This window comes from Anopheles funestus, chromosome 3RL (assembly GCF_943734845.2).
Source record: "Anopheles funestus chromosome 3RL, idAnoFuneDA-416_04, whole genome shotgun sequence".
Classification (NCBI taxonomy): domain Eukaryota; kingdom Metazoa; phylum Arthropoda; class Insecta; order Diptera; family Culicidae; genus Anopheles; species Anopheles funestus.
The window spans coordinates 84,283,286-84,296,502 of record NC_064599.1 but is presented as its reverse complement, the minus strand read 5'-3'; the positions used below and the strand labels follow the sequence as shown (position 1 = coordinate 84,296,502).

General features: G+C 40.1%; 1 protein-coding gene across 1 annotated transcript; it reads left to right on the top strand.

The window, feature by feature from the left end:
• Window positions 1-10,139: 10,139 nt before the first annotated feature.
• Window positions 10,140-12,034, top strand: LOC125770873 (actin, indirect flight muscle-like). Its single transcript, XM_049440914.1, has 2 exons — window positions 10,140-10,250; window positions 10,495-12,034. Exon 2 carries the CDS (start codon window positions 10,519-10,521, stop codon window positions 11,647-11,649), a length of 1,131 nt encoding a protein of 376 aa, XP_049296871.1. The 5' UTR covers window positions 10,140-10,250; window positions 10,495-10,518; the 3' UTR covers window positions 11,650-12,034.
• Window positions 12,035-13,217: the final 1,183 nt, after the last annotated feature.

Sequence of the window (13,217 nt, the reverse complement as noted above, 5' to 3'; positions counted from 1 at the left end):
CGATACGCTGAGGCACTACTCTCCACCAAACGGAGCTGTCGGAATGGAACGAATTCAACGCAGTTCCTCTCGTGACGCGCAATATACCTCATCCAGCGTCGGCTGTGCTTAGGGAAAGCGTGAAGATCTTCAAACTTGTCTAAGCACCGAACGGGGCTCTCCCACATCTTTGCAACTCTTTCAAGGTCTTTAGCGCCGGCCCAAGGTATGTGCATTGTATGCCGATTAAAAATGGAGGTGCCCGAACGAAGCGAATTACAAGTAGGTGCAGTAGAAAGAAGTTCCCGAAACGAGGGCGCGCGTAACGCTAACGGGAAGGGCTGAACAGCGGAGCACTCTTTAAGGAGAAAAGAAAACCACCGCGAAAGAAAGATCGTCCGAATACGATGCACACACATCTGGTTGCATCTTCAGTAGGTCTTTTGCACTCTCGTGTGGAAACACGAATTAGATCAGACCTTAACAGTAGCAAATAAAGAAGCCGCTCGTCGCATTTATTATGCATATATTTGTCTGTGGTGACGTTTGTTGTGTGTTCCACTGCTGGTTTTAAGATGGTGAAAAGCTACGTGATGATATTTCTCTTTCCATAGAGAAACTCTCCAAAATATTAACAGCTTAACTTTCCGTCTCAAAACATAGACAGAAAGAAACAAAATAATTTTTTTTGAGGCTATGAAATACACAAAAAAAAACATCTCTACTAAAAATAATTATTCCCAACGATCCCGGGTACGGTACATTTAATTGCTAATGAGAGCTCGTGGCCTTTATGAGGGATTCGATGTGTATATGTCACTGTTCATTGCACACTTCGGGTTATTAGACCTGCAGGAGAGACGACTTGATTCTCCGGCCCCTTCCTCGCTCCGTAAAACATTTATGGTCGGACCGGAGCATTCACAAAAAAGGTCGTCTTTGATCAGGGGTCTCAAAACTACGGTCCATGCCTCCCGAGAGATCCCGAGATTGGCTCTAAGCTGTGGCTATTCCACTCAAAGCGGCCCGCCATCTAAAAAGTTTGGATGCCTCTGTCTTAGCCGCTTCATAATTACCCACCTCATCGGATTATTGCCAGGCAGTCACACATAACACCCCAGTAGAGCTGTACCAACGGTTCGTCGCCAGGGGTCTTTTTCTCTCGCAATAGAGTTTCTTCTCCTCTCCAATTCTGGTGCGATCACTCACACGTGATGTATTCTTTGGTACATCTATCTTACCATTTATGGTAGTGTGAAAGGCGCTAGTGTGGTATCTGCTCTTTGTTGTCAAGAGAGTACGATACAACATAGGGCTAGCAAACGGTGCACATGTGGTATTGTTTGTCGGACATGGATGCAGACCCATGAATATCGTGCAAATTTTACGTTTATTGCAATGAACAATGGAAGAGGAGACGTTATCCGTCCGAAAAGTATCTGCGATCCATCCACAATCACATATACATAGCTGAATCATGCCGGCTTCATGTCTACGTTGAATGGCAGGAAGAAAATTGTTTGAAAGCCAGCCTGGGTGAATCATAAGAGACCGTTTCAAAGTAGTGTGGCCACGGGGAACACATACGCTCTTTTGGCTCTTTGGTTTGATCGCATTTGATAGTAAGTGTTCAAGCACGCGATCTCTTGTGGCGACACGAAATAGGAAGCATTGGTTAAAGAAGCCGCTAACAACATCCATGTTAGGTGGTGTTGGGAGGCGAATATATTAGTACAATCGCACAATCACCTGAAAATAATTATTAATGAGCTGTATTTGGAAGTGGTTTTTTACACGCGCACTAAACAACATCAGTGAGAGTGAGCTGTGTTTTAAATTTAAATTTGTTTACATGTCATCGATTGGGTATCGCGATTCATGATCGTCGCTTTTATTCAGCATAACATAATGAGTCGATTCACAGTACACGGAGTTATTCTAATTAGCACATAATAGATTTTGTTAACTAAAAACATTCCATCAGAGATAATAGCAAACACAGTTCGCAGTGTGTCAAAGAAAGCCGATGTAAGTGGAATAGTTTGCGCTCATTCTAAAGCGAATGTAAGACTGTGCACATGCTAAAGCAATGTCACAAATAACCTTGCAGTGTGTGAACTATTAAAAGACCCTTCAGTTGGTCCTGTACTTTAATGCTCTAGCACTCATTTATGGAATCAAAAAAGATGCAAACTGCACCAACAGATCGTCACATCTTTCCCCCATGCCGCGAACCGCTATTACTTGCTTGTGAGCAATATTGCTGCTAAAATTAATTCTGCATACCAACGCTTGTGGCTTGACTAAAAAGAAAAAAGAACACGCAAAGGTTATGTATATTTGAAACAACATGAAATACACTGTTCATATAGTTTTTTCATAATTCCATATGATCTGACCTTTCGATTCAGTTTGATGAGAACATGAGACATACAAGCAAAAGTGAAGAAAACTAGAGCACACTATCCGTGCTTAAACAGCCTCTTTCACACGTACAACTGTGCATTGCTTAGCAAAAAAAAATACCGAATTCTGGTTAAAAATGATGGATGAGTTACGAGAATCACTTTATGTGGAAAATTCATTACCAGTTTTGTAAAGTAGTGAATGCCCTATATTTTTAATTTAATATTCGCAATGTTTTCGCAATATGATTGAGATGAAACGGAGAGCAAAACATATCGACCTAACATTACTAACTTTTTAAACAGATAATGCAGAGCGAATATAAATTAAATGAATTTCGTATTAATTATAAATCTACCTTTGCTATCATCGTACGGCACAAGGAAAAATAGGTTTAAGAAGCGATCAAATATGGGATTTTCATTTCTAACGCACCGGAGCGCGTCATACGAGAAGGATGGTGCAGAAAACACCTAGCATGATACTTTCTGCCATTGAGACTTTCTTATCGGATTTACCTCCACAACTCTTTTGCCGTTGTTCATGTATGTTTTGAGTTGTTCACAAAAAATTTTCTACATTCCCATTTTGCATTCACTTGACTTGATCGCTTTGCATTCACTTGGTTGCGACGACACACACAGGAGAACACACTGTCCATTTTGTTGCTGTTACGATTGTATTTTCTACTTGTATTCTTATAAAATAATAGTAATTTTTCATAGTACATACTTAACGGTGCTATTAAAACAGCAGCACGCCCTTTTTACTTAAACTCATTCTAACAATTCATGCTGTTTTAAATAGGAGAACATTTGTCCGTACTTGTTCATCAAGCCCAAATGAAATGGATTCAACGTTAACCTTTAACATTTTTTTGACATACCATACGATAGCGCTCATAGAAACGGGTTTACTCATAAGAAGGTAATGTTCCATCCTTCCAGCAAACAAAGCTGATAGTTCATCACCTCATACCATATACCTAATAGGTAATGTTTGTTGATCGCTAGTGTTAATCATTTTCATTATCTTTTCTTCATCCGAAAAACCATACATAGGTGCGTGCCCACACATGCGTTCCAAATTATGGCCCGATCGTACCCCAAATACACGTGCCACTCTGGAAATGGAAGATTTTTATGAGATTAATGAAACAAATCCAATAATTCGTTTGATGCTGACTTTAAAAATGCATCTGCACACATCACGTGTGGATGGACATCTGTGCTTTTCCTTTTGAATTGGTGCTATAAATTTCCATAGTAAAAGCTTGCGTGTTTTTCTTTTACAGCTGGAACAATTTTTTTTGCTGAAAAAAAAATCGATACTCGTGTTTACTCTTTGTCGGTTGTGTATGTGTTTGAGGCAAGACAGCTTCATGGACACGTTTCGTTTCGCCAGATCGTGAACTTTCTTGATAGTAATACCCCAGTCCCGTCAGCTTCAACCACCATTTCATCATCGATGATGCGTTCTAATCAAAATCCGTCTACCAAGCACATTCCTACGATTCACAAAACGGTAGCAGGAAAGTGGAAAAACATCCCACTTGTATGTTTCCTGTGGGGTCTAGTAAAGAAGTTGACACCCTCAAATTCCTGGAGAGTTTAGTCTTACGAGAAAAAATATGTTGGTGGCCAACGCAGATACCGAGTTTCAATCACACAAACAAGCAGGCTGTTTGTAACATAATTTTGCTCTCCGGTGACACAGAGTGTTTTTCCTTTTTGTGAAAGGTCTGTACTTTCAATTCACAAAAACTAGAAACGCTGTTCTGTTGAAGCTAATGTTGAAAACAGAATAATGCATATGTTTTGGGCAAAGTGCTGTACAAATAAAACAAAACATTTCGTTACAAATGCACATTATTTTTGGACTGTTTTAAAACATTTGCTTACTCTATACTCTGCAAACTACATACCGATAATTGCTGAAAATTGCTGAACAAGACAAAAAATCTAGCCCACAGCACAAGTTTCACGAATCACTGGAAGTTAAACTGGAATTGTTCTCGCTAATGTCAATCTCAATAATGTCAATCAATCTCAACGGTATCTTCGATCGTGTGACGTCACATCTGGCAACACTTTTAGTTATTATTTTTACAATGTTCGTAAAGTTAATTGTACCTTGGAGTATAATACTCAATATTAAAAAAATAATGTAGGTAGTTAAATACCATATGAAAAATTAAGTTCAATCTTACGATATTAAGTTGGCGTCAGTAGAAAGCATAAAATTTTTTTCAAATATATTTGTATTTTTGACTAGTTAAATCTGATCGACAAGTGTGATTCACCTACAGTCTCGGACAAGTGTGATTCGCCTACAAGTATGCAATTGTATATACATATGTTTAATTTAAACAGGTCAATCATTATTTTCTTCCGTTATTTTGTATAGCCGAATAATTGTCGACTTATTTTTTAAACATGGTTTATAAGCTAGTTAAAGCTTATAAACTCACGAACAACCTATATTTATAAATTGTAATCTTAAATCAATCCACATTTCATAAAATTTCGTGCAAACATTATTCTCTGAGTGAATTTTTTTGCAATACACTCTTCGATATCATAGGAGACACGTTGATGGATATTTATATCTGGTCGGTACCGTTGTTGAGGTAGGATTTCTGCTAGTACTAGCTCTGAGACTCAGTTTGAGTAATTTTTTAAACCTTTGCTTCAACGATGCTCCACCGAAGAAACAACCGGAAACCAATAGGAATCTGTAGCCCCAACTGCTTTTGCTGCTGATGTGGTAGGGCCAGCACAAGAAGCTAGGATTTGAGACATGCCATAAAAGCTTCTTGCGGGTTCGTTGTTCTTCACGTTGCTATTCCACTTAGAGCGCGCTGGGCCGTCGGATGATGAAAGAGCAAAGTTTTGCAGTGGCCACCGCAACTATTGGCCGCAATACTGGGTAACGGGGGTCGGTCGAAAAAGTTCTTGGTCACGTACGTGGAGCAGAACAATTTTATGGTGCAATTATGCTTAAAAATTTATGCTTCGAAAAGCGTCCATGAAGCGCAGTATATAGGAGGACAGGTGGGCCGAAACGGGAAAAGAATAATGCCCTGGAAACTCATTCGTGGCAATTTTTCGGTGTGCCTCATATGGTTTGGGCGTTGGTGCACCGTTAATGCACTTCATATGAGTACAAGGACAGTGACCGATGAGAGTGTGTGTATTGTCCGTGAAACATAGGGCCAAAAGGTAACGAAACTAGAATATTTCCTTGGAACTTACTTCCGGTTTTATGCGCAAGGAATGCGTGAGGATTCCAGGTACCAAAGTCGTACATTATCTCGAACCAACCGCATACAGTACTACAGTTCATTTATCGAACATGGAAAAGCACTTCATTGAAGAGTTTTAATAATTTAAGTGTGACGATCATGCTTGAAATGTAGATTCAAATCAATCCTCGATTAAGTGTAGATGGATTAACAGCAAAAAGCTAACTTGCCAACAATAGTAAGCTAGGGATGACAAACACGTGAATTTGACGTCAAATTAGCTCTAAAAATTGTACCAGAAATATAACTATATTAAAGTTCTTTCAAGCAGAAAAATTCTTAATGCGTGACTTGTGTTGTTCTTGTTGTTTTGATTCTAGTCTCTCACTAACAGGAAGAAAACAGTTGTCTCTACACCATATCGTAAAAAAGAGTACTAAATTTATTCTTTATCTCAAAGACGATTCTTTTCAAGATTAATTACGAATAATCTGACGTTCGAAATAACTCGCACGTGTAATGGATAAAGAAAAAATACCGGATTTATTTTACGGGAAATATTTGAGGCATTTTGTCACCATTTTCAATGTTTTTTCATTAGTAGTGTGCACTAATGAACGGAAAACATATGAAAAAAGATGTACTAAATATAGAATACAAGCAAATAATTATGCATATTGATTTAAAAGGGCTGCCCGCTGGTGTGATAAACGGTGCCGGTTCTACACGGCAGGACCGAGTACCATTTTTCCGGACCGTCCTTCTGTAGCAAGGACTGACTATCCGGCTAGGTGGTAAAATAAGTTTACTAAAGCAGATATGGTCAGCATAATCTCTAAGCCCATTAAGCCAAGAAGTAGTAGTAAACTTACAAGAGAAACGATCATCCATGAAAGAAGCTTACCAAAATTGCAAAATAAATGTATTTAATTTTAGCATTGATTCCAATATCGAAGGACATTCCAGATGACATTGTACTGATTTTCGTGTGAATAAAACATTGTGTATAGCATGTTAAACACTATATTCCGGTAGTTTGGTAGCAGTAGGTAGATTTTCACACCTCCTGCTGAATCTGTCAACACCTTCCAACTATTACGCCGGATCATCAAGTGCAAGCTAATTATCCTCAGGTCACCCACGATTACCGTCGGCAAGTAGGCCCGTCAAACGTCTGACATCGAGCGTCAAGTTAACGGAGATCCCATCGCGCTTTCCACAAAATACTAACGATGGAATACTTCGAGCTACCTCGACAAGACATGCCAGAAGACAGCGGTTAGCTTCCAACTAAAAACAAAAACAAACATCTGCCATATGTTCTCGTGCGGAACAACATTTTTCCACCATGTCAACACTGTGTCAAAAAGGTGGTAACGACCTACCCGGTTCTGTATGAGGGTGTATGTAATTTAACAGCTTATGGTTAATTTATTACACTCGTATGGATGTTATGACACACTGGCGATCGTAAATATAATCTCTGGAACCGGGGTGTGGGCTTTTAAAATTAAAGCTACAAATTAGTATAAAACCATAAGGTTAATAAATGCATGTTTTACAATGATTTCGTTTAAATTGGCGGGAAATTAAGATAACTGAATGGCTTCGTGTGTGTGCGCGTAAAAGTACTACCCCAAAGAATGCGAATATCCGGGAGTAAAAGGTTATAAAACATTTTCAGAGCGGGCGTTCTAGTAAAACAATGATTAAACACCAAATGATATCACCCTATTCATTGGAACATTCTTATAAACAACTGAACATCCATATCTCATGCACTCCTTACAAAACAGATTCTTTCGTAATGTTCAGAAAATACTATGGCAAACCCTGGCAAGCAAAAATCAAGACACCCATCGACCTCGTTCTGTTTCTAATGTTCTATTGTAAAATGATTTATGAAACTAACGAATGGAACAAACAGCATGATTTCCCTGCATTCCTCAGATAACCCTACTCCAATAGGCTTTTTGCATAATGCATGAACCAGAGACAATTTTTCAAATCGCAAATGCCAAGAAACAGAGAGAGAGAGAAAGGTAGCTGTTTCCAAACTAGGATGATAACGATGATAAAAAGCGTGTAGTTTCATGCCTCATTTAAAAATTACGATCTAAGTTGTGTGTGTGATTTATTCTGCGGGACTTGTATTTGCCTGGCAGGACATCCACGACAGAAGAAACTAGCGATAAATTGGGACTTAGTAATTGTGTACACTGTGTTTAATTTCATACTATAGGATGAAGTTGAAGGCTTCTCGGACACATCGTTATTGCTCATCCTATTTTGCTCGGGTTATGCGAATTAATGCAAAACAAAACTGGAACTTAGTGATATCTATAGGACATAAGATCACCATAGTTTCATGTATGTGTAAGTTTTGCTATTTAAAAATTCTGCTTTATTATGTCCTTTAATCCGTTTTTACACGTTGCTTTATTTGCTAACCAAAACACCTGTTCAATTAGGTAACTCATATTATCATATTACACTCATTCTAAGTTTTATGTCGCGTATATAGTGTAGGCGGTATAAATTTTCCGTTCAGTATGAATTTGTTGCACTGTTAGCAAAGGCATGTACACGTCAGTTTTAAATGAACCAACCTTCACGAGGTTAATTGTTGTCGCGGTATATGTTCTGTGTTATTGTCACAGTTTCATACATGATGAAACAGATTAGAAAACGAAGGAAACGATTGAACGTACAAAAATCGGATGTTTTCTTGTACCAGCAGTTTAAAGCCTAAAGGCGTGCATTTTAACCATTTAGTGGGGTAACACTTGTTGAACTTGAATCCTATTGTTGCGGTGACTTTCAACGTTTAACGTTCAACAACTAGTAGTACAGTGGTGTAGACTTCACAGAAACAGTAGCTGAAATGATCTTGTTGCTCTTGATTAGATTGATTTGAGTATTTGTTCGAAAGTATTTGGTAGAACGCGACACTTGAAAGGGAACAGACGCGAATCTCTTGTTGAGGCCTTTTAGATAATGCGTTTGTAATGGTGATATACCAGTATTCCGATACAGGTATTATTTTTAGAAATCTATGTTAAGCGTACTTCGGACGACAGAATTACAGTATTCACGGTGCCAACTACGGTCTTGATACCAACACACATGTGAGGCTACTCAGATACGGCTTCGTACACGATTTGTTGGGGACATATCCGTGAAGAGGCAAGCTATCTTGAGATGACAGCGAGGGATGAGAGGGAAGCGTATTTATTCTGTGATCGCATGAGACGTTTCCATTTTAGGCGATAGACAGAAGAACGCCCCGGTAAAATCGAAGTGCATCACCGATAGCGCCAGCGAGTGCGACAAAGAGGAACGCAACATTTCACAGCTGTTGGTGGTTAAGTTGGAACATGGTGGTGACACTGTCGCGTACTGCCTTTTGTCAGAATAAGGGGTAGTAAACTGTTCCCGATTGAACCATTTGTCGATGCGCGGTACAACAATGTATGTAAGAGCACGTGTATCTGTGTATCTTTCCGCTTCCGAATCAGCCACGTTTGGCGTCTTTCGTTACTATCTTGGTTGATGATGTTCTCATTCTGTTCATATTTGGCGCTTCCGTAGCATCGAAAAGTAATCTCTATCACTCTGATGTCATTACAGAAGGATCTATTGCTGTTTAGATAGGACTGCTGAGGCAGGTGTTGTCTAATGAGGAGGAGAGCTTGTAGAGTTAATGGTCGTTTAAATATAACCAGCAAAGAAGCAAACACACCAAAGGCCTATGAGTAACGTGGCCAAATCGAGTAGTGGGTGCTACCGTAGCACTACCGGGGCAGAATAGATGTAGATACGCCTGCCAAGTCCGGTCCCGAAAGATAAACATGACGTGGAAGGGAAAATGTGACATTTGACGGTGGGCAATAACTGAATGAATGAGATGATCCTATCAATGAAATTTGGGTCAACGAGAAAGTTGAAGGTAATTAGGGATGCAGCAATACGTAAAGATTGGAATGTTATATTCAAACAGCTGTGGATTTTGCCCTGAGAGTTAAACAATTTACTGAAGGGCTTGTTTAGTTTGATCAATCGTTTAAAGGGATCCTGGAAGAAATGGTTGAAAATTAATTTTTGAACCTATGGTATGTATCTCACATTGTGTGCCGACGTAATATATTACCAAAGATATAAGACTTAAGTATTCATCATTCATGCTTTCGACTTGGGAAATATCCCTTAATTGGCCTTAGTTTTCATTGGTTGCTTTGGGAGAAATGAGGGACAAAATATTCCATAAATAGACATCTAAACGAGAAAACAACGAATTCGCGAAACGCATCGCATATTTCCGCACGCAAGCGCACATACTCGGCACGAATCAGTCAACCATCGAACAGTGATCGATCGTTTTGCGATCAGATAACGAATGCAGCTCGGATACCAATTTTTAGCGTACGATTCGCGACACGTAAAATTCCTTGTAAGGTTTGGTGATGCATTCGGGTGGGGCGTAACCGGTATCGATCGATCGATATAAAACGGTGCGATCGGTAATTCTTGGGTCACTCACCGTTTGGTTTTGTCGTTAATCATATAGTTGCTAGCTGGGAGAGCAAGCTCCGTTTAGCAGGTTTTTTTTTCGTGACTGTCGGTCAGTCTCCAAAACCAGTGTTCGTCCGTATCCTCCGTGATCGTCTTAAAGCGTTATGTGGATGTCCTGTGTCGTCCTGTTTGTTTGTCATCGTCCTTCCCAATGTATCGTTTACAGGTTGCAAAACCTAACCTGATGGTATGTTCACCCTTCGAAATGTGTCTTACCGTAGAATTTGTGTTTGCAAAAGGATCAGATTTGCTCGTGGAAAAATAATGTCGTGAATGTTTTTATCCTTCCACAGGACAATCCATAACGCTCTGCCAAAATGTGTGATGATGATGCGGGAGCACTAGTCATCGATAATGGATCCGGAATGTGCAAGGCCGGATTTGCTGGTGATGACGCACCTCGTGCCGTCTTCCCATCCATTGTTGGTCGCCCGCGTCACCAGGGTGTTATGGTTGGTATGGGTCAGAAAGATGCTTACGTCGGTGATGAAGCTCAATCGAAACGTGGTATTTTAACGTTGAAATATCCGATCGAGCATGGCATTATCACTAATTGGGATGATATGGAGAAGATCTGGCACCACACCTTCTACAATGAACTTCGAGTCGCTCCGGAGGAACACCCAGTCCTGCTGACTGAGGCTCCGCTGAACCCCAAATCGAACCGTGAGAAGATGACTCAGATCATGTTTGAAACATTTGCATCGCCGGCAGTGTATGTAGCTATCCAGGCCGTGCTGTCACTGTACGCTTCCGGTCGTACCACCGGTATTGTGCTGGACTCCGGCGATGGTGTCTCCCACACTGTCCCAATCTATGAAGGTTATGCTCTGCCCCATGCCATCCTCCGCATGGATCTGGCTGGCCGCGATCTGACCGATTATTTGATGAAGATCCTGACCGAGCGCGGCTACTCCTTCACTACCACGGCTGAGCGCGAAATCGTCCGTGACATCAAGGAGAAGCTGTGCTATGTTGCTCTGGACTTCGAGCAGGAAATGCAGGCAGCTGCTGCTTCATCATCGTCAGAGAAGTCGTATGAACTTCCCGATGGCCAGGTCATCACCATCGGTAACGAGCGTTTCCGTGCTCCGGAAGCTCTCTTCCAACCGTCGTTCCTGGGAATGGAATCAACTGGCATTCACGAGACGGTCTATAATTCCATAATGCGGTGCGATGTCGATATCCGTAAGGATCTGTACGCCAACAGTGTATTGTCTGGTGGAACTACCATGTACCCGGGTATTGCTGATCGTATGCAGAAGGAAATTACTTCCCTCGCCCCATCGACGATTAAGATCAAGATCATTGCCCCACCTGAGCGTAAATATTCGGTTTGGATCGGTGGATCTATCCTTGCTTCTTTGTCCACCTTCCAGTCGATGTGGATCTCGAAGCACGAGTACGATGAGGGCGGCCCAGGAATCGTTCATCGCAAGTGCTTCTAAAGTGCTGCTGTATGTGGTAGAGTAACTATACCAAACCACATCGCAACTTATACCATCAACTGCAACAAAACTGTGGGATGATCCCAAAATCAGCTTATACCGTTCGACGGTGCACTATCTACAATGTTTACGTAATCTTGGTTGGACTCAGTGGGCGGTGAATGTAGAAGCCTCTACCATTAAATGTATAAAACGGCTCTGCAGCCGGAATATGACTAGGTAATCCATTAAGCTGGCTTTAAAAAGAACATCATCATCGTTAGAAACATAGAAAGAAAAGAAAAGCGAAGAAAAAGAACACAGCTATGCTAGCTTATCGCCCTACGAATTTTTGTTTTTGTAAATTTGTTCTTTTTTCGTAATAAAAGGTTGAAAAAAAACATAATTGAATTTGTCTATTGTATGTATTTTTGTATGTATTTTTATAATTAGAATATTATGTTTATAATTAGAATATTATGACGTTCATTATCTCATTCATTTAAGGTTATAAGGATTGATAGTTTATATTTTTTAAAGTTTTTCGATCGTACAGATCTTCACATACATACATACACATTCTGCGTTGATTAGTGAGATCGTCGGTGGCATTGTTTTACGCACGATAGCATTCCGATTGTCCCGTAGCAAATATAGAACGAGTGTACAATATGTACACAGTAGAGATGCGTTCCTGCGATCGATGAGAAGCCGGACGCTGGCTGAGGGGTGTTATATACTTTTCTCGGTTCAATCGCATCATGTATGGTACATGTTGATATCATCTTGTCTCAAAAATGCTACGAAGACATTGGATGAATAGTGGGCGTACTGAGTATTAATTGGACATAATAACTCTAGAGTACGAATCTTTATATCATAGATATAATTAATTTTTAAAATATGTAGCCATTTTTCATGCCCTGATTAAGGATTTGTGCTACATTTACCAAAGCACAGTACACAAGCAGTTTGAAATGTTTTTACTGTTCTTCACTACAATTTCTTGTTTTCTTTAATGTTTGGTTAATGTCCGGCTTTTGGCTTGCATGTTTCCGATGGGCTTGTTATGTCATTAGAATGGCACCGGAAGTCCTTGCGTGTAAATTCGTTTTAGACCAGCAACTTGGATAGTGCAAGAGTTGTGACTTCTAAATATTTTTAGCCAAGCTGGGCGTATTGTTGAGAGTTGAGTAATAGTTAATAATACATTATATAGAGAAATGGAAATCAACACTTGATGTGCGTTAATAAATGAAAAAGAAACTAAAAATAGTCAGTCCATGCTACGGGGGGACGGTCCGGATGGGATTTGAACCCGGTCCTGCGTGTGGACGGGCGCCGTTTTTCACATGCACCACTGGGCCGACCCAAATAATTATCAGTATCAGTGTCCAAATTTTTAATACTATAATGTTAATTAAAGTCAAGGAAAGCTGAAGCTGACAGACCAAGACCTACCTTGAGGTTGTAGCGCTGCATAAGAAGAAGAAGTGTATTGATTATTAATAGGTAAAGTGTAATAAAACAGCACCTACGCAAATTGAACAATATTTAAACGTACAATTGTCGTTAAACAAAATAAGTTT

Excerpts from the sequence above, each read along its gene's own strand:
- LOC125770873 (XM_049440914.1), top strand. The coding sequence starts at position 10,519 with ATGTGTGATGATGATGCGGGAGCACTAGTCATCGATAATGGATCCGGA.